The sequence below is a fragment of the Mustelus asterias genome, chromosome 4, assembly GCF_964213995.1.
Source record: "Mustelus asterias chromosome 4, sMusAst1.hap1.1, whole genome shotgun sequence".
NCBI lineage: Eukaryota > Metazoa > Chordata > Chondrichthyes > Carcharhiniformes > Triakidae > Mustelus > Mustelus asterias.
In genome coordinates, this window is record NC_135804.1 from 9,240,733 (window position 1) to 9,263,106 (window position 22,374).

The window sequence follows — 22,374 nt, forward strand, 5'->3', positions numbered from 1 at the left end:
GCTGCCAGTGAGAACGGAGAATTTGGCACTCAGCCAAATCTCCATTCAGAAGTTTATTTATTAGTCACAACTAAGGCTTACATTAACACTGCAATGAAGTTACTGTGAGATTCCTCTAGTCGCCACAGTCCAGCGCCTGTTGGGTCAATTAACCTAACCAGCACGTCTTTCAGAAGATGGGAGGAAACCGGAGCTCCCGGAGGAAACCCACGCAGACAGGGGGAGAATGTGCAAACTCTATATAGATAGTGACTCAAGCTGGGAATCGAACCCGGGTCCCTGGCGCTGTGAAGCAGCAGTGCTAACCACTGTGCTACCGTGCCGCCCCGTCAGCAGAGGGACCGGAGAATCCCAGCCACAGACGAGGTCAGAGAATCCCAGTCCTAGTCTACAATCTCCGGGAGTTGAAGACGAATCTCCTCAGCTGGAATTTTCCAGCCCTGCCCGCGGACAGGATCTTCCAGTCCTGCCAAAGTCAAGGGGCTTTTGGCTGGCTCGCCACTCACGCCGCGGGAGCCACCTTGGCACAGCCGGAAAATTCCAGCCCAAGAAACTGCTGTGAGAAAACCAGGGAGAAACATAGAGTGCAGAAGAGGCCATTCGGCCCATCGAGTCTCCACCGACACGCGAGTAACACCCGACCTTCCACCTAATCCCATCTACCAGCACTTGGCCCAGAGCCTTGAATGTTATGACGTGGCAAGTACTCATCCAGGTACTTTTTAAAGGTTGTGAGGCAACCCGTCTCCACCACCCTCCCTGGCAGCGCATTCCAGATTGTCACCACCCTCTGGGTAAAAAGGTTTTTCCTCACATCCCCCCTAAACCCCCTGCCCCTCACCTTGAAACATTACAGGAGCTTTAAAAAGGTTCTTATTTTCTTTGAGCATTTCTGTTTATTGGTTATAAAAATAAAGAAGATGGGTAAAAGTTTGATGACTATTATTCAGGTTTTCAGAGTCATTACAGATGGCTGTGAGGGCAGTGTCATGAGGTCAAATAATCTGGGTAAGCAATGACAGAAGTGTGCAGTTGTCCAGGCAGGAGACCCTCTCCCTCTGGGGATGGGGGTACAATGATAATCTCACCATTTTAGTAATCCAGGCTCTTAGCTAATGATCTGCGGGCATGTGTTCAAATCCCACCATGGCAGCTGGTGGAATTTAAACTCAGCTAATAAAATCTCGAATTGAAAAACTATTCTCGGTAAGGATGACCACAAAGCTACTGTTGTTATAACATTATCGTTAAAAAACCCATCTGGTTCATTAATGTTCCCTTTAGGGAAGGAAATCTGCCATCCTTACCCGGTCTGGCCTACATGTGACTCCAGACCCATTGCAATGTGGTTTATTCTTAACTGCCCCCTGAAAAGCCAGTTTAAGGACAATTAAAGATGGGGAACAAATGAGGGCCTTGCTAGTGGTGTTCACATCCCATGAAAGAAACCACCGTTTGATGAAACTTCCAGGGCTAAACATTAAAGCAGATCCTACGGCGTCCATTATGAGTGTGGCCCAAAGATTCAGGGAGAAGTCACCTAGATGATATTTTGCTGAATAATGTGTATATGTTTTGGGGCTCCCCGGCGCATGGGGAGAAACGGCAGGTAAAAAAAAGTTGTACATAAAAAAAATGGTTTCGAGTGGAGGTCCAACACTCAGAGTAATTGTCAAGACCATCTCTGTGGCATTGCTGTTTCCATGTCACATCACAAACACCAAGGTCCTGAACCTGTGCCAGTATAACAGGGCAAGTCCCACAGCAGTCTAACCTGCGAGACAGAGTGGGCAAGAAGTCTGATATCATGAAACAGCATATGTTTTGGGCAAGATGATACCCAACTCCCTGGTCCAGCACATCATTTAAATCTCCTTTAAAGGTTTGGGGTCCAGGAATTTAAGTGCACGAGTTTCCCAGCGTTGGATCCTGGATGAAACTCCCACTGCATGCAGTTCCCCATCACATGTGGACTGATACAGGAGTAAGGGTGTGAAATAAGCCTCTTTCAGTGATCCGACAGAGGCACGATGGGCTGAATGGCCTCCTTCTGTGCTGTCCCACTCTATAAAGAGCGCAACAACGATATTGCCGAGGAGGATTGAAAAATTGGAGGAATCGCCCATGCACACCATGGGTGATTTTATTCCTTCTCTTTCCCCCCCACCCCCTCATCTTCCGACAATCATTTCCTTGAACCACAACCGCGTTCTGTCCATTTAAAGAAAAGTACACACATTGGCGGGTGAAGCTTGTTCCTGAACTGTAAGAAATCATGAGATGTAATGCGGTTGATAACAGCTTAACTGGTCGGCTGAAATTCTGGCTGGAAATTAGCACCATGAAGATAATGTCACTGTCGTTATGTTAATGAACACAGTCATTCTCCTTCCATCGGTAAGTGCATTGTCTTGTAAGCTCTCTCTCATGAAACTTCTTCACTCCATAGACTCTAGCCACAGGATTTGTTATATATACACATACAACAACAACCAATGGCAGTCCAGAAAAAAAAACTCTAAATACTTCTTTTAAAAAAGAATGGTAATACATCTTTATACATATATATATAATATATATATTTATATTCCCAGGTAATCACCAATTCTCAGCTCTGAAGGTGAGTCAATCAGTCCAGCTGGGCATTCAAAATAAAATTGAAAACCTCCATCAAGTAAGTCTGATTTGGACGGTGACCAGGGCCGTGTTTCCAATGTCTGTGCAGCACCAGCTGATAAACTGTCCATCTCTGCCACACGGTCCTTCAAGTCACATGCACCGAACCTGGGGGTGGGCAGAAATTGGCCCCTCGAGTCCTCTGCCCAGAGACTAGCACCGAAACCGCCCTGTCGAAGGGTCGCTGAGTCAAGGGTCTGTCCATTCACTGGACCCAGTCAACGCGTGAGGTCAACGTCTCTGCACTGGGACCAATAAATCAGCTTGTGGAGGGGAGGAGGGAGAAGGGGAGTGAGGATGGGGATAGGGGAGGGGTGGGGGGGGTGGGGGGATGCGGTTAAGGAGGAAGGTTGAATTCAGTGTGGCGATTGCTATCGGTTGTTTTTGCTGCAGGATTTGCAGCACTGCTTGCCGTAGAACTTGTGGCCACACACGCCATGCTGCGGGACCAGGTGGCACCAGCTGAAGAAGTCGTTGCAGTTGAGATCTTTGAAGAGAACAGAGTAGAAAATATAAACTCGTGAAGTATTAAACTTGCAACTAAATTGTGCAACAGTATTGATGTATTTCCTATCCACTTCAGAAAGGTGCGACCTGTTTGTTGGGAGAGCCAATTTCCAGGCACAACAACCTGTACCCCATCCATATGTGCACCTGTCACTGATGCCCACAGGTTATTTTATGTGGGAATATCAGAGCAAAGTCTGATCCTGCTTTCCTGCCTAATGTACGCACAATTTTTAACAGGGCTTCAATACAGGACCAACTGTCCAAAGATGTGCGGGTTAGGTTGATTGACCATGCTAAATTGACCCAATTGTCAGGGGATTAACAGGGTAAATTTGTGGGGTTACGGGAATAGGGCCTGGGTGGGATTGTAGTCGGTGCAGACTCGATGGGCTGAGTGGCCTCTTTCTGCACTGTAGGGAGTCTGTGAACACAGTGCCTGTTCTGGTTGTAATCTTGAACTGTCCTCTTGAAGGAGTGACAGGATTCTTAGTTTGACAGGTCACAGCATAAATGTCTGTTCCATGGCCATAACCATCTGTATAGCAGACTGGAGGCTAGTCGGGTTCTTTGATGGGAGGGTTTTATTGGCTCCTACAAACTATATGCTGTGTGTAGAGGAACCTACTTCCACCAGACATGGATATTCCAGAGGATGTTAACCAGGATTTCAGAACCATTAGGAGTGTTGACGGGCAGAGAGATCTGGGCGTCCACCGATCACTGAAAGTGGCAACACAGGTGGAGAAGGTAATCAAGGAGGCATACAGCATGCTTGCCCTCATTGGTCGGGACATTGAGTATAAAATTTGGCAGGTCATGCTGCAGCTGTACGGAACCTTAGTTAGGCCTCATTTAGAATATTGTGTACAATTCTGGTTGCCATACTACCAGAAGGATGTGGATGCTTTGGAGAGGGTACAGAGGAGGTTTACCAGGATGCTGCCTGGTCTGGAGGGTATTAGCTATGGGGAGAGGTTGGATAAACTCGGTTTGTTGTCACTGGAACGATGGCGAAGAGTGGCAGGTCTTAAACTCCCACACACCTTCACAATACAGCCCGTCATATCTGCTCAATCCATTGCATCCAGATGTAAGGTGCCAGTAAGTAGAACGTGCATTTGTGGGGTGTAAAATTGAGCCTGTCTGTTGTTGCAAGAACAGCATATCATTGCTGAACAGACTTTTGAGCGGCACGGTGGCACAGTGGTTAGCACTGCTGCCTCACAGCGCCAGGGACCCGGGTTTGATTCCCGGCTTGGGTCACTGTCTGTGTGGAGTTTGCACGTTCTCCCCGTGTCTGCGTGGGTTTCCTCCGGGTGCTCTGGTTTCCTCCCACAACCCAAAGATGTGCGGGTTAGGTGGATTGGCCATGCTAAATTGCCCCTTAGTGTTACGGGGACTCGCTAGGGTAAATGCATGGGGTTATGGGTATAGGGTCTGGGTGGGGTTGTGGTCGGTGCAGACTTGATGGGCCGAATGGCCTCCTTCTGCACCGTAGAGATTCTATGATTCTATATGTATGTGCAATAAATATGATTTCTGGACCTTAGAAAATAGTGTTATCTTGTATGCTGGGCCAGCTTGTATACTGAGATTTAGGCCAGTTTATCTGCTTGTCACAAGTTGCATGATGGGGTGTCTAAAGAGTACAAAGATATAAGGGAGAGGAAAGAGTGAAGCAGAATAAATAAGGTCAAAGCTTCTGACAGGGAGAAAAGGAATGAGTCTTGGGGGGCCTGGTAATGGTAAGCAGCCTTACCTTTCCTGGGTGATGGGCAGAAGCTGGTGTTACAAGCTCTCGATGTTGCTGGTTTCTGATGCGGTGGGCATCCCACTGCAGGTCGACCCTGCCTCAGGCAATGCACCGTACGCATCTGCACGCCTCCCCCGCAGGTTACTGTACACTAGAGGAGAAGGGGGAAGCACGTTTATTTAAAAAGGAGTAGGACCACACTGAAAATCATGAAAGGAAAGAAAAGACTTTCATTTATATAGCGCCCTTCGTGGCCACAGGATGCTCCTTTACAGTAAACATCCTCCAGCCTCCAGACTATCAGAGACCAGATGTATGACTGAAGATGCACGTCGGGAATCTGTGGATGTCCTGATGCATGGAGCTGGCTGGGAATTGCCTGAGAAGTTTCAATTTCCAATGGCCAATTCCCAAGTTGCCTCTGCGAATCTCCGGCTTTGATCTGAAGTCACAGGCTTCAGACAGCTCCGCAGTAATTACCTGGATAATTACCCAGGAAATGCCGAACAGATTAACACTGAGTCTAACACCCCCCCCACCACTCCCAACATAAATAAAAATGGATAAACTCCAGGGGACAAGAAAACAGCAAGCCACAATATAAGGGCAAGGCATCACAAGGGACAACAAGGGTCAGACGTGAGGCAAACGAATAATGACAGTGCAAGAGGGAAAGGGGACATGTCCTGTCTCTGTCCAATCACAAAAACCTGAATAAATACACAACTGACCACCAGTCAACACACGGAAGCCCACTGACAAGTGCCCCCTGGCTCAATCCGACTACCCTCCCCGCCTGACCTGACTACACCTCACAATCACCCGACTACGCCCCCAACCACCTGATAATTCCCCCAACCACCTAACTGCCCTCCCCAACCATCCAACTCTCAACTCGACCACCCCCATTGGCCTGACCATGGTGCATGCGATTGTCACTGGATTAGTGATCCAGAGACTTAGGGCACTGCTCTGGGGACCAGGTTTGAAACCCACGACACGACTGCTGATATTTGAATTCAATAAAAAATCTGGACTTAAAAGTCAAATGATGACCTTTGTTGGTCGTCGTAAAAACCAATCTGGTTCATTAAAGTCCTTCAGGGAAGGAAATCTGCTGTCCTTATTCGGTCTGGCCTATATGTGACCCCAGAGCCACAGCAATGTGGTTGATTCTGAACTGCCTTCTGACATGGCCTAGCCAGCCACTCAATTGAAGGACAATCAAGCACCATAGAAAGAATCCTTTCCAGATGTATCACAGCTTGGTGTGGCTCCTGCTCTGACCAAGACCGCAAGAACCTATAAAGGGCCATGAATGAAGCCCAGTCCATCACACAAACCAGCCTCCCATCCATTGGCTCCGTCTACACTTCCCGTTGCCTCGGAAAAGCAGCCAGCATAATCAAGGACCCACCTTCTAGTCCAAAGATGTGCGGGTTAGGTTGATTGGCCATGCTAAAATTGCCCCTGAGTGTCCTGAGATGCGCAGGTTAGAGGGATTAGCGGGTAAATGTGTAGGGATATGGGAGTAGGGCCTGGGTGGGATTGTGGTCGGTGCAGACTCGATGGGCTGAATGGCCTCTTTCTGCACTGTAGGGTTTCTATGATTTCAATGATTTCTACCGTCAGGAAAAAGATAAAGGGGCAAATGTTCCTGTTCCGCCCGCCACGGGAATCATGGCGGGTGAGGGGCGGACCATGGAAAGGTCTGCTGACCTCGGGCAAGCACAGCTGGAAAATTCCATCCAAAAAGTCTGAAAACACGTACCAGCTGACTCAAGATCAGCTTCTTCCCTGCTGTCATCAGCATTTTGAATGGTCCTATCATATATTAAGCAGATCTTTTTCTTCACCTGACCTGTAACTGCAATACTATATTCTGGACCCTCTCCTTTCCTCTTCCCCCATGTACTCTATGAATTGGGAGCTGCACGATGGCACAATGGTTAGCACTGTTGCTTCACAGCGCCAGGGACTGGGTTCGATTCTCGGCTTGGGTCACTGTCTGTGTGGAGTTTGCACATTCTCCCTGTGTCTGTGTGGGTTTCCTCCGGGTGTCCCGGTTTCCTCCCACAGTCCAAGGATGTGCAGGTTAAGTGAATTGGCCATGCCAAATACTCCCTCAGTGTACCCAAACAGGTGCCGGAGTGTGGCGACTAGGGGATTTTCACAATAACTTCATTGCAGTGTTAATGTAAGCCTACTTGTGGTTAATAAATAAACTTTATGAATGGTAGACAGCAAAATGATAACAACCAGATAATCAATGTTAGTCGAGGGGAGAGCTGACGAAGGGTCATCCAGACTCGAAACATTGGCTCTATTCTCCCCCCACAGACGCTGTCAGACCTGCTGAGATTTTCCAGCATTTTTGGTTTTTCTTTCAGATTCCAGCATCCACAGTATTTTGCTTTTATGGGACGAACCTTAATGGCAACCCTGGTGTTCTACACCACGGGCGTAGTCTACCTACCTGTTGCCATGGCGAAGCATACCATGCTGATGCAGCATGTTTGAGGATTTGATCCATGGACGGTTTGGGGCACTCTCCCAGGTTACAGACACGTTCAAGCTCGATGTTTGCTTTGGGCAAGTGACGACATCTTCTCTGGGGAAACTCAATGTATTTTCCAGACAGGCTTTTCTCACTGCATTTCAGCTCCCTGTTTTGTCGGCCAAGGCCACAGGTTACGGAGCACTAAACAGAGCAAAATAAAAACATTAAAATAAAAACAAATTACCGCGTAGGCTGAAAACTGAAACAAAAACAAAGAAATGCTGGAAAATCTCAGCAGGTCTGACAGCATCTGTGGAGAGAGAATAGAGCCAATGTTTCGAGTCTGTTTCGAGCACTGACAAAGGGTCATCCAGACTCAAAACATTGGCTCCATTCTCTCCCCACAGATACTGTCAGACCTGCTGAGATTTTCCAGTATTTTCTGTTTTGGTAGTGAGAAATAAAACATTAATGCCTTACATTAGAGAAATTACTACAATGATGTTTTATAAAGATTGCAAAGTTGTTAGAAAGGACGAAAAATGTTGTTCCCATCTCCAGGATGGCTCCTCATTTCTGATCAGGCCATGCCTGGCCTTGTTGAGGCAAGAACACACAAACTTTGCAGAAGGAGGCCATTTGGCCCATTTAGCTGCGTCAACAATAATCCCACCCAGGTCCTATCCCCATAATCCCACATATTTACCTTTCTAATCCCCTGAAACTAAGGGGCAATTTAGCATGGCCAATCCACCTAATCTTCACATCTTTGGACCATGGGAGGAAACCAGAGCACCCGGAGGAAACCAACGCAGGCACGGGGAGAACATTCAAACTCCACATAGTCACCCAGGGCCGGAATCGAACCTGTGAGGCAGCAGTGCTAACCGCTGTGCAAGAACACACTCATTTCCATGACTGCACTCAAGCCCCATGGAGGAGATAGTGCTCTGTATCACGTGATGGAGAACAATGGCACACCACATGCCAATGGGCTGCGACAGAGCCACGACTGGGCTGTGATGCACACACCACACACTTACAAACAACAAGATGTTAGCATTCACTGTGCTTCCCATAGAGGAATAGGAATAATATTAGATGGAGAGAACACTATGTCCTCCACTGTAGAAGAGCCAAACAGACTCAAAGGGTGGGATTTTCTGGCCGTGTTCGCCTTGGAATTGGAAAATCCCACCCGAGGTCAACAGACCTTTACATAATCCACTCCTCGCCCGCTACAATTTCTGTGGCGGGGGGAATGTGAAAGTTCGCCCCAAAACATTAACTCTGTTTCTCTCTCCACAGATGTTGCCTGGCCTGCTGAGGTTATTCAGCATTTGCTGTCTTTAATCTTCTCCCCACTGTTCTTTCATCCGTCTTTTCCTGACTTAAAAAGTACAAACTGATCTATAAAATCATTCTCCCTTTTCAATTTTCTCGCATGGTGCCATGACCTATTGTAACCGCGTCTCGTAGCATGGTGAGACATGGCACGGTGGCACAGTGGTTAGCACTGCTGCCTCACAGCGCCAGGAACCTGGGTTCGACTCCCGGCTTGGGGTCACTGTCTGTGCGGAGTCTGCACGTTCTCCCCGGGTCTGCGTGGGTTTCCTCCGGGTGTTCCAGCTTCCTCCCACAGTCTGAAAGACGTGCTGGTTAGGTGCATTGGCCATGCCAAATTCTCCCTCAGTGTACCCGAACAGGCGCCAGAGTGCGGCGACTAGGGGATTTGCACAGTAAATTCATTGCAGTGTTAAGCTATGCCTACTTATGAAATTATTAAACTTTAAAGTTTAAGATAAGTAATCGCAGCTAGGCCATGCCAAATTTAGGATCAAAAAATGTGCAGGGTTTAGACGGAAGGATAGACTAAGGGTTCCTGATACAACTTTTCTTGCATAAGCCCAACAGAATAATAAATAAACTGTGATAAATAAATACACTTTAACTTTACTTCACCTCCATCGCGTGGTTTATCCTGTCCATGAACTAACTTTAAGAAATGTTGTGAGTCCGACCTAGTTTGAGCCAGCCAATTTTCTACTGCTTCCTTTGGGGAGAATGATGTACAATTCCAGGGAATTTACAGCACAAAGGCACGCCAGCCACTCCACTCAGTTCACACTGGAGTTTACACTTCACACAAGCCTCCCCCAGCCTTACTTAACCCCACCCAATCGATATATCATCCTATTCTTCCTCTCCTCAATAACATATCAGATGTATCTCTGCTACTCACTTCAACCAGAGCAGAAATTTACTCATGGGAGCGTTGAGACTGTCCCACAAGGATTGGTTGATTCTGAATAGCATGAATTAATTTAAGAAGAGCATGTAAATTGGAGCAGGAGTAGGCCATTCGGCCCCACAAACCTCTTCTGCCATTCAATAAGATTATGGCTGATCTGACTGTGGCTTTTACTCCACATTTCCGCCCAGTAACCTTTGACTCCAATGTTAGTCAACAGTCTATCTACCTCTGCCTCAAAAATATTCAATGACCCTGCTTCCACCAGTCTCTAGAAAGAGAGCTCCAGAGACTCACAACCCTGTGAGAGAAATTCTTTTTCACAATTCATTCATGGGATGTGGGCATTGCTGACTGGGCCAGTATTTATTGCCCATCTCTACAGGTTCCCCTCATACCTGTATTAAATGGGAAGCCCCTGTCCCCTACTCCTAGTCTCTCCCACAAGGGGAGACATCCTTTCAGCATTCACCCTGCCAAGTCCCCTCAGGCTTTAAATGTTTCTATGAGCTCACCTCTCAGTTTTCTGAACTCCAGTGGATACAGGTCCAACCTGTCCAACCTTTCCTCATTAGAAAACACCCCATTAGCACTACTGCCTCACAGTGCCAGGCACCCAGGTTCGATTCTCGGCTTGGGCTACTGTCTGTGTGGAGTTTGCATGTTCTCCCCTTGTCTGCATAGGTTTCCTCCGGGTGCTCCGGTTTCCTCCCACAGTACAAAGATACGCAGGTTGGGTGGATTGGTCTGAAGATTAGAAGGGTAAATATGTGGGATAGTGCCTGGGTGGGATTGGTGTCGACACATCTCGATGGGTTGAATGGCCTCCTTCTGCAAAGTTTTCCCCTTCATGTCTCAAGATGTGTAAGGTTGATTGGCCATGCTAAATTGTTTCCTAGTGTAAGGGTAAATAAGTGGGGCTACAGGGATGGGGCCTGGATGGGATTGTTGTCAGTGCAGGTTCGGTGGGCCAGATGGCCTCCTTCTGTACTGTGGGGATTCTATGATTCTATGAACTGTTTCTAATGCATTTAAATAAGGAGACAAAACTGTGCTTCGTACTCCAGATATGGGGTGGGATTTTCCGGCCATTCACACCAGTGGGATCTCACGTTCCTGCCGACGGCGAACATCTGCCATGGGTTTCGCCGCGGCAAGAGGTGCGTTCAACGGGAAATCTGATTAACAGGCGGGACCAGAAGATCCTGCCATTGGCTAATGGTGGGCCTCCCTCCGCCACATGAAATGCGGGTTGAGCAGAAAATCGTGCCCATGGTCTCAGCAACACCCTGTGCAGCTGTAGAGAAATCCCTACCTTGCTAGATAACTACACAAGGGAGAAAGAATTAGAATGATATGTTAACATGATGGGATTAAGTCAATTAGAATGTGGGGAGACTCCTGTTGATCATGGATATCGTCATGAAGAGGTTGGGCCAAATGATGTGTTGTTGATTGTAAGTTCGATCTAATACTATGAAATCCCAATGTTACCTCATAAAATCATAGAATTCCTACAGTCCAGAAAGAGGCCATTCGGCCCATTGAGTCTGTACCGACCACAATCCCACCAAGGCCCTATTCTTGTAACCCCACGCATTTACCCTGCTAATCCCCCTGACATTAGGGTCAATTTAGCATGGCCAATCAACCTAACCCGCACATCGTTGGACACTCAGTCCCCAATCCACCCCCTCCTTTCCCCCACCCGACCCCAGCAACATCTCTGGCTTAATTCAGCAAATCATGAACCCGTAACCCAAGAGTCCGTGGCCCACACCATCGTGCAGCATCTGCTCATCTCGTGAATAATTTTCAGTACCTCAGTCCAGGACGACGTGATCCACCGCAGTCTGTCGTTCTTTGGGCAGCGCCGGACCACGCAGATCTCCTGGTTCTTTGGCTTCACTTCCTGGTTGCACAGACCCTCTGGTATGGCATGAGGCTTTGATGAGGGGTTTGTGCTTCTGCAGTAGACAACACGTTTCCTCATTCCCCTGCCACATGTTTTGGAACACTGGAAACAGATGATGACAGCTGGGTGTTAATTTGACTTTGGGTGGGAGGAGGGATTGTGGGGCGGCAGTGGGGGAGGGGGGGTGGGGGAGGAACACATGTGTCTACATGTAAATAATAGTTCATTATTTTTCTCGGAAAACCCTCAGAAACGGTGCCTGTTGTGCTTCAGGGATTAACATCTAGGGGAGGTGATAGACGAGTGGAATTATCGCTGGACTATTAATCCAGAAACTCAGCTCATGTTCTGGGGACCTAGGTTCGAATCCCACCACTGCAGCTGGTGGGATTTGAATTCAATACAAGATATCTGGAATTAAGAATCTACTGATGACCCTTAAACCATTGTCCATTGTCGGGAAAACCCATCTGGTTCACTCATGTCCTTTAAGGAAGGAAATCTGCCGTCCTTACCTGGTCTGGCCTACATGTGACTCCAGAGCCACAGCAATGTGGTTGACTTTCGATTGCCCTTGGGCAACTGGGGATGGGCAATAAATGCTGGCCAGCCAGCAACACCCATGTCCCATGAATGAATAAAACAACATCGGACCCTCAGAGTCAGGAGGCCCTGGATTCGCGTCTCACTTCAAAACTGCGAGTGTTGTCACTCATGCTGACCATTCAACATGGCACTGATGGAATACTGCACAGCTAAAAGTCTTGATGTTCATGTGAGATCTTAAATTGAGGCCCCAACTGCCCTCCTAGGTGGATGCAAATAGATCCCATGGCATTGCTTTGAAGAGCAGGAGATCTCTCTCCAGTGTCTTGGTCAATATTTATCCCTTAACCAACATCACTGGATCAGATTATCTAATTGGCTACTGCTTCCCATTTTACAAACTTTCAAAGCATGCCATTGGCTGTAGAGCCCCACTTTAGGATGTCGTGAGGTGATGATGGATCAGTCTTTCTTTTGTGTTGGGCCAAAACTGTTAAGCAAGATGGCAGGAGAATTCCACACTCTTCTTTGAAATGCAACTGAACAGCTTTACGTAGAAACACAGAAACTAGAAGCAGGAGAGGCCATTCGGCCCTCGGGCCTGCTTCGCCATTCATTTCGATCATGGTTGATCATCAAATTCAATATCCTGAGCCCCCCTTCCCGCCATATCCCTTGATCCCTTCAGCCCCAAGAGCTATATCTAATTTCTTCTTGAAATCTCACAACATTTTGGACTCATCTACATTCTGTGGTCGTGAATTCCACTCATTCACCACTCTCTGGGTGAAGAAATTTCTCTTCACCTCAGTTCTAAAAGATTTACCCCATATTCTCAAACTATGATCACTAGTTCTGGACATCCCCACCATTGGGAACATTCTTTCTGAATCTACCCCGTCTAACCCTATTAGAATTTTATAAGTTTCTATGAGGTCCCCTCTCACTCTTCTAAACTCCAGTGAATATAATCCTAACAGACTTATTCTTTCCTCATATGACAGACCTGCCATCCCAGGAATCAGCCTGGTAAACCCTCACTGTTCTCCTTCTGTAGCAAGGACATCCTTTCTCAGAGAAGGACACCAAAATGCACACAATACTCCAGGTGTGGCCTCACCCACACCCTATACAATTGCAGCAAAACATCCCTATCCCTATACTCAAATCCTCTCGCTATGAAGGCCAACTTTTATATTCTTCTGAGCTACAGAGATGAGCACAGAGTTTGGTATCACAGTCAAAGGTACAGTGAAGGATCACTGACACTTGAACACTTGGTTTGGATTCTGTCCCACAAAATACAGCATGAACTCAGTCTCAAAAATATTATTTATTAGTGAATACCTTGTATTTATGGCCTCTGATTTTGGATTACATAAGATCACAAGAAATAGAAGCAGGAGTAGGCTATTTGGTTTTGCCATTGAATAAGGTCATGGCTGATCTGATTTTGCCCTGACTCCATTTCCCTGCCTGCCCCCCTACCCCGAGTCCTTTTTAGATCGATTGAATATATTTGCTGACCCAATGTCCTCTGGGGCAGAGAACTCTGCAGACTATCCTCTCAGTGAAAAAGATCCTTCTCCTTTAGTCTAAAGCCCCCTGAGAATCGTTTATGTTTCAATGCGATCATCTCTCATTCTTCTAAGCTCCAATGAGTATCGGCCCAACCTGCTCAACTTTCCATTGCAAGACAATTTGATTTAATTTGATTGATTATTGTCACAGGTATTGGTATACAGTGAAAAGTATTGTTTCTTACGTGCTATACAGACAACGCATACTGTTCGTGGAGAAGGAAAGGAGAGGTTGCAGAGTGTAGTGTTACAGTCTAGGGTGTAGAGAAAGATCAACTAAATATAAGGTTAAGAGATTGAAATACAGTATTGTTAGAGAGTTTAAAAGCATTAGAGTTTTAAAAGAATGGAGCGAGAATAAAAGATAGATTCAGAAGGTATGCTGGGCACAGCTCGCAAGAAGTCGCAACGCTCCCCAGTGCCATTTTGGATCTTTGGCATTCCTAGAATTGCCCCACAAGTGACATCTCCTCTATGTCCACAGTATGAAATCTGGTTATGTTAAAGGGTGTGTGAGGTTACTGCCTTCCCTTTCTTGAAAAAAAGAGCACCAGCCTGTTCAGCTTTTTTTGATAGTTGTATCCTCTCCAGTCTGATATAATTGCCATAAAACTTTTTTTTCGGACCCGCTCCAGTCCCTTGATATCCTTTTCTTCATAATATGGACACCCAAACTGTTCACAGCGCTCCAAGTGAATAAAATATCTGCAAACAGATCACTTTCAATTGCTGTTTAAATAAATCCTGGCGCAGGCATATTACTTCCTGATAGATGAAGCAGGTCAGGATTCACTGGTAGTGAAGTCACCATCATTGAAATGTGATCTCCCGCAAGTCGGCCTGTGCATCTCTGGAGGGGGGGAGGCATCGCAATGGGTGGGGGTGGGGGGGGGGGGGGGGGGGGTGGTGTGGTGGTGTCAGTTGCACATCACAGCACACTGACATCTCACCAGGCCAACGCAGGTGCGCTGGTTCCTTTTGCAGATGTCACCAGGAGAACAAATGAAATCCTGAACATCACCTTTGGAGGGCAGCAAAATAATACGCCAGAACAATAAAGTACTTTGAGGAAAAGTTAAAAAGTTAAAGTTAATTCCTTTATTAGTCAGAAGTAGGCTTACTTTAACACTGCAACACTCCGGTGCCTGTTTGGGTACACTGAGGGAGAATTTAGCACGGCCAATGCACCTAACCAGCACATCATTTGGACTGTGGGAGGAAACCGGAGCACCCGAAGGAAACCCACGCAGACACGGGGAGAATGTGTAGACTCCACACAGACAGTTACCCAAAAACGGGAATTGAACCCAGGTTCCTGGCGCTGTGAGGCAGCAGTGCTAACCACTGTGCCACCGTGGCTTCAAGTCCCACTCCAGGACTTCAGCATAACAATCAAGGTTGACACTCCAGTGTAGTACTGATGGGGCACTGAGGGAGAATTTAGCATGGCCAATGTACCTAACCAGCCCTGTTCAAGGTTCTTATCGGAAATGAAAAGCAGTTTAGAGATCTTGGAGCATATCCAGTAAAATTCTTTGATTATAGATGACTATCTGTGCGGAAAGGGATTTTCATGTCGGATCTTACTGGAGATTCTCAAATTTCTATCAACTAATTTTTCCAGGAATACTTCATTAAGCACTTTATTATTCTGCAGCTGGTTTAGATGGATGCACTCAAAACCGTGCACGTATTTATATAATAAGGTAGCTGAACATGCAAATCCTATTCTGATCATGATGTGGGGATGCCGGCGTTGGACTGGGATGGACACAGCAAGAAGTCTCACAACACCAGGTTAAAGTCCAACAGGTTTATTTGGAATCACGAGCTTTTGGAGCGTTGCTCCTTCATCAGGTGAGTGGAGAGGTAGGTTTCACAAACACGGCATATATAAACAAAGACACAATTGCCTATTTGTGGCTATTTGTGGCAATTGTGTCTTTGCCTATATATATACCATGTTTGTAAACCTACCTCCACTCACCTGATGAAGGAGCAGCGCTCCAAAAGCTCGTGATTCCGAAGAAACCTGTTGGATTTTAACCCGGTGTTGTAAGACTTCTTACTATTCCAATCAGTAAGTTCCACCTTGTATGAGCTGATTTCTGCCTGTATAAACATGGTACTTATTGATAGACTTTGTCCTATACTTCAGCTTTAGTTCAGCGGGTGGCACTCTTGTCTCTTGAGTCAGGAGACTGTCCCACACCAGGAAGGCTTAACACACAAATCTAGGCTGTCATACCCAGGGCAGCACTGAGGGAGTGCTGTGCTGTTGGAAGTGCTATCCCTCAGATGAGGTATGAGATTGAGGCACCTTCTGCTCTCTCAAAGATTCACATAGTTCAATTTCGAAGAGGAGCAGGTGAGTTATCTCTCAGATCCTAGCCGATACATATGACCCTAAATCAATGTCACAAATGGCGATTGTCTGGTCATTATGGGCAGAACGGGGACACAGTGCCAGGGACTTGGGTTCGATTCCAGCCTCGGGTGACTGTCTGTATTAAAATAGAATCATAGAATCCTGCAGTGCAGAAGAAAGCCACTCAGCCCATCGAGTCTACCAGCCACAATCCCACCTAGATCCTATCTCCATGACGCCATGCATTTACCTAGTTATTCCCCCTTGACACTGAGGGGTAATTTAGCATGGCCAATCTGCCTGCATATCTTTGGACTTTGGGAGGAAACCGGAGCACCCCGAGGAAACCCACGCAGATATGGGGAGAATGTGCAAATTCCACACAGACAGTGACCCAAGCTGGGAATCGAACCCTGGTCTCTGGCGCTGGAGTTTGCACATTCTCCCTGCGCCTGCGTGGGTTTCCTCCGGGTGCTCCGGTTTCCTCCCACACTACAAAGATGTGCGGGTTAGGTTGATTGGCCATGCTAAATTGCCCCTTAGTGTCAGGGGGATTAGCGGGGTAAATGCATGGGGTTACGGGGATAGAGCCTGAGTGGGATTGTTGTTGATTGGTGCAGGCTCGATGGGCCGAATGGCCTCCTTCTGCATTGTAGGGCTTCTATGACTCTGTGATTATCATATTGTGGTTTATGGGTTCCTGCTGTGTGTGAATTAAAGAACAAAGAGCAAAGAACAGTACAGCACAGGAAACAGGCCCTTCGGCCCTCCAAGCCTCTGCCACTCCTTGGTCCAACTAGACCAATCGTTTGTATCCCTCCATTCCCAGGCTGCTCATGTGACTATCCAGGTAAGTCTTAAACGATGTCAGCGTGCCTGCCTCCACCACCCTACTTGGCAGCGCATTCCAGGCCCCCACCACCCTCTGTGTAAAAAACATCCCTCTGATATCTGAGTTATACTTCGCCCCTCTCACCTTGAGCCCGTGACCCCTCGTGATCGTCACCTCCGACCTGGGAAAAAGTTTCCCACTGTTCACCCTATCTATCCCCTTCATAATCTTGTACACCTCTATTAGATCTCCCCTCATTCTCTGTCTTTCCAGGGAGAACAACCCCAGTTTACCCAATCTCTCCTCATAGCTAAGACCCTCCATACCAGGCAACATCCTGGTAAACCTTCTCTGCGCTCTCTCTAACGCCTCCACATCCTTCTGGTAGTGCGACGACCAGAACTGGACGCAGTACTCCAAATGTGGCCTAACCAGCGTTCTATACAGCTGCATCATCAGACTCCAGCTTTTATACTCTATACCCCATCCTATAAAGGCAAGCATACCATATGCCTTCTTCACCACCTTCTCCACCTGTGTTGCCACCTTCAAGGATTTGTGGACTTGCACACCTAGGTCCCTCTGTGTTTCTATACTCCTGATGACTCTGCCATTTATTGTATAACTCCTCCCTACATTATTTCTTCCAAAATTGGCATTTTTTACAACAGTGACTACACTTCACAAGCACTTCATTGGCTGTAAAGTACTTTGGGCCAACCTGAGGTCATGAAAGGCGCTATACAAATGCAAATCTTTCTTGTTTCACTGCTAATTACTTATCGAAAGCGTTCCTCCTGCATTGCTGCAGAGAGGCAATTGCATAAGTATGATATAAAAACATTGGTTAATCTGATGTGCGTGGACACATCACAAAGCATTAAAAAGGCTGATGCAATTTTCATATCATTTGTCGCCCAGCTAGTTCTGATTAAGCAGACATTCATTGAACAGTTTGAAGTTCTAGAGAATCCTTCCGAGAATGTTTCCATCCATTTCTGACTCGTCTGTGGTTTGTGGAAATTCACAAAAGTCATAAATTATGTTGCTGTGCAAATAAAATGTCAGCTCCGTTTGATATGGTGTGTACACTAGCTTTGATCCAAGGTTTTAATTGTGACCGCTGGAAGGTGCCTACAAATTGCATGATTTTTAAATAGAATCTTACATAATGGGAGGCCATTTAGTCCATCATGCCTGTGCCAGTTCTTTCAAAGTCTCTCTCTCTCTCAACCTTTCCAGCGGCACGGTGGCACGGTGGTTAGCACTGCTGCCTCACAGCGCCAGGGACCCGGGTTCGATTCCCGGCTTGGGTCACTGTCAGTGCAGCGTCTTGCACATTCTCCCCGTGTCTGCGTGGGTTTCCTCCGGGTGCTCCGGTTTCCTCCCACAGTCCAAAGATGTGCGGGTTAGGTTGATTGGCCATACTAAATAGCCCCTTAGCGTCAGGGAGACTAGTTAGGGTAAATGCACAAGATTATTGGGATAGGGCCTGGGTGGGATTGTGGTCGGTGCAGACTTGATGGGCCAAATGGCCTCCTTCTGCACTGTAGGATTCTATGATTCTACCTGACGAGGCATAGATCAGACGTTTATCTGCTTCAAGTGCTAATTATTCCTGGAACAGGTTGCTAGGGACTTATAGCTCAAGGGGGCACTACACTGCATCAAGGAAAGCCACACTCACGCACACAAACTAAGGGACAATTTAGCATTGGCAATCCATCTAACCTGCACATTTTTGGACTGTAGGAGGAAACTGAAGTACCTGATAAAAGCCCACGCAGACATGGGGAGAACGTGCAGACTCCACACAGTCACCAGAATCAAACCCAGGTCCCTAGAGTTGTGAGACAGCAGTGTTAACCATCGTGCCACCGCGCCGCCAGCGGTTCTTTCAAAGTGTTATCCAATTAACCCAACTCCCTTGCTCTTTCCCCCATAGACCTTCAATTTTCTCCCCTTCAATTTTAAGAGTTTGACTTCCCCACTAACTTTTGGCCAGAGTTTTCCATTAAAAAGCCTTCCATCTTCCATTACAGTGGAAATGTAAACATGTCTTGCTGATATTACTGGTCTCTTCCAAGTGGATGTGCAGCAAGACAGCCACAGTTGGTGCCTTCAAGTTCTTAAAAATTCATTCATGGGACATGGGAGTCACTGGCTGGCCAGCATTTGTTGTCCATCCCTGGTTACCCGAGGGCAGTTGAGAGTCAACCATATTGCTGTGGCTCTGGAGTCACATATAGGCCAGGCCGGGTAAGGACGGCAGATTTTCTTCCCTAAAGGGCATTAGTGAACCAGATGGGTTTTTCAACAATGGTTTAATGGTCATCAGTAGATTCTTAATTCCAGATATTTTCTGTTGAATTCAAATTCCATCAGCTGCTGTGGCAGGATTCGAACCCAGGTCCCCAGGACATCAGCTGAGTTTCTGGACTAATAGTCCAATGATAATAACACTAGGCATGCACAAATAGGTAGTTCCTACAATAAATGTGAATTTATAATGGAAATATAGAAATAAGGAGAGTGTGCCCAAGTTGAAATTGGGTACTGTGCACCCTGGCCCGCTCGTTCCTCACCTTCAGCTCATGGCTAAGATTTTCCCTGCGTCTGAGGCCAAGGGTAGCTCTGAGTAACGCTTACCTGTGTCCACGCCCCAGTACTCCACTCGGGTGGGCAGTCGTGGATGTTGCAGGGCTGCAGCTGGGCGGGGGCAACCGGGGGACACATGGAGCGCGGCACCGCTTCATCCCGCTGGAAGGCTGCCTTGCGGAAGCACTGGATTTGTCGGCTCTGCTTCCCCCCTCCGCAAGACCTGCTGCAATCGTTCCACTTGCCTGTCGACCAACTGCAGAAAAGGGGAAGAAGAAATATACAGTTGGGAGGAGGATTGGCAGAGGATGAAGAGCGAGACAAATGTGGTGAATCTCAAAAGTGTCACTGTATCCAGAAATGTGAGCCAAATATCTGTTTTCAGTCTGGGGTCCTTTATTCTCCCCATGAAAATCAGATGCAACTCTCTAATGGGACAAAGACGGTGGTTTGGCATCAGCGTGACGAAGTAGAGATAGATATTGGGCTGGGTTTTCTGGGGCTCTGTGGTCCTCACCAGCGCAGCTTCAATGTTGGTGGCAACCACCCGCCCCCACCATTCCCCCATGATTCTGACAGCCGCCCCGCATTGATTTATCACTGGTCCGCTGAAAACTGACCTCCTATCGTCAGAGCAAACCTCAAGCTGCTGGCTGTTTCCATTGTCCAAAGTGTCAGGCTGGGGAGGAAGTCACTGCTGGGACCACAGTCACATCCCGGTGAAAAGCAGCCCAGTCTCAGAGGAAGGATCCGGAGACGGGGTTGAAGGGTGCGGGAGGTGGGGGTCTAGTTTGGAAGATATGGGGCTGGGGGATGTGAGATGGGGGAATAAAGGGGGAAGCATGGCCTTGAAGAGGGTTCCTCTGATGGGTTCAGGGCAAACAAAGAGCTAGTATCTTCCCCCCTCCCCTCCCCCATCCACTCCCCACCTTTCTGACACCAACCCGCATCCCTAAAGCTGCATAAATCACGAGGGAGATAGATAGGATCGATAGGAAGGAATTTCTCCCCTTAGTTGAGGGATCAATAACTGAGGGGCATAGATTTAAAGTAAGGGGCAGGAGATTTAGAGGGGATTTGAGGAAAAGCCTTTTCACCCAGAGGGTGGTGGGAATCTGGAACTCACTGCCTGAAAGGGTGGTAGCGACGGGAACCCTCACAACATTTAAGAAGCATTGAGGTGAGCACTTGAAACATCATGGCATACAAGGCCACGGACCAAGTGTCAGGAAATGGGATTAGAATTGATAGGTGCTTGATGGCTGGCTGAAGGATCTCTTTTTGAGCTGGATGATTTTGTGTGCTTGACACAGGCCTCCCCTGCTGGTAAAACACAATGGTGGTGGGATGAGGTCCTTCTGTGGCTCTACGCTGGCCATTTAAGGGCCTCAATAAGCTCAACGGCACATAGGGAGGCTGCCTGATGACTCCCCTACCCTGCGTAAAATGTCAGACAAGCGGTGAGCGACAGGGAGGCCAAATGCTAGATTTTGTGAACTTGGTCCACCTTCAAACCCACTGGCAGGCAAGTGTAAAATCCAGCCCATTAAATATCAAACACTGCATTTATATAGCACCTTTCACAACCTCAGGCTCTCCCGAAGTGCCTACTGGCAAATGAAATCCTTTTGGAGTGTCGTCACCGTTGTAAAGCAGAAAAAAAATGACAGCGCACAGCAAGGTTCCAGAAAGAACAATGGGCTAATCACCAGGTTCCCTGGTTCAGTGATGTTGGCTGAGAAGTAAATATTGACCAGGACACCAGGAAGAGCTCACCTCCTCTTCTTTGAAATCATGCCGTGGGAAGAGTTCCAAAGAATCATGATTCAAAGCAAAGGTTTCATAAGGACAGCTGGGAGTCTGATGTAATTAAAGCACAACATGCTATCCCACTGAAAAGTTAATCAGAGGTGTGTCTCTTTTGATGCCTGAACGTCAATTACCGTTCAGTAGGCGCAGGTCAATGGGAATTGAATTGTTCGTTGGTGGTCTCGAGCAGGAGGTTCCCCTCCATTTTGTTGAAGGTTTACACTTTCTGCAATGTAATGATTCTATAATTTGTAACAGAGGAGCTCAGTTTCTCAGCCACTCCGATTAAGGACAATTCTGCTCGTCTACAGCCAGTCCGAATATAGGGAGAGCAAAAACAATTCCCTACTGTGCAGAAAGAGGCCATTCAGCCCATCGAGTCTGCACCAACCACAATCCTACCCAGGCCCTATTCTCGTAAACCCCACACATTTACCCTGCTAATTTCCCTGACACTACGGTCAATTTAGCGTGGCCAATTCACCTAACCCGCACATCTTTGGAATGTGGGCGGAAACCGAAGCACCCGGAGGAAACCCATGCAGACACGAGGGGAATGTGCAAACTCCACACAGACAGTATCCCGAGGCCGGGATTGAACCTGGGTCTCTGGCGTTGTGAGGCAGCAGTGCTAACCACTGTGCCACCATGCCGCCCATACTTATATAGCATCTCCCATGTTCCAAGGTGCATTACAAGGGCAATTAGCAGCAACTTGCATTTATACAGCGCTTTTAACATCGGAAAAAGTCTCAAAACACTTCATATTATTCAGCACAATCTGATACCAAGCCTCACAAAAGGAGATATTGGGTGGGATTTTACGACCCCGCTCGGGCGAAAGCGGAAATTCCCACCCGAGGTCAACGGAAATGTCTGTTGTCAGACCCTCACCCGCTCCGATTCCGGGCGGGTGAGGTGATAGAGTTCCGGCCATTGGGTGAGATTCTCTGGCCTCCACTCAGCGTTCTTCTTGGTGGTGGGAGGCGGTGCATCGTTCGCTGGCGGTGGGATCCTCTGGACCCACCGCTGCCAA

General features: G+C 47.5%; 1 protein-coding gene across 1 annotated transcript in view; it reads right to left on the reverse strand.

Moving 5' to 3' along the window:
• Nucleotides 1-3,047: 3,047 nt before the first annotated feature.
• adamts18 (ADAM metallopeptidase with thrombospondin type 1 motif, 18) overlaps nt 3,048-22,374 on the reverse strand; it is a 249,863-nt gene continuing 230,536 nt past the window's right edge. The window contains exons 18-22 of the mRNA XM_078210979.1: nt 19,581-19,785; nt 11,513-11,707; nt 7,416-7,640; nt 4,946-5,090; nt 3,048-3,163 (exon numbers count right to left, since the gene is read on the reverse strand). Coding sequence (XP_078067105.1) covers nt 3,048-3,163; nt 4,946-5,090; nt 7,416-7,640; nt 11,513-11,707; nt 19,581-19,785 — 886 coding nt within the window. The remainder of the gene's footprint in view (nt 3,164-4,945; nt 5,091-7,415; nt 7,641-11,512; nt 11,708-19,580; nt 19,786-22,374) is intronic.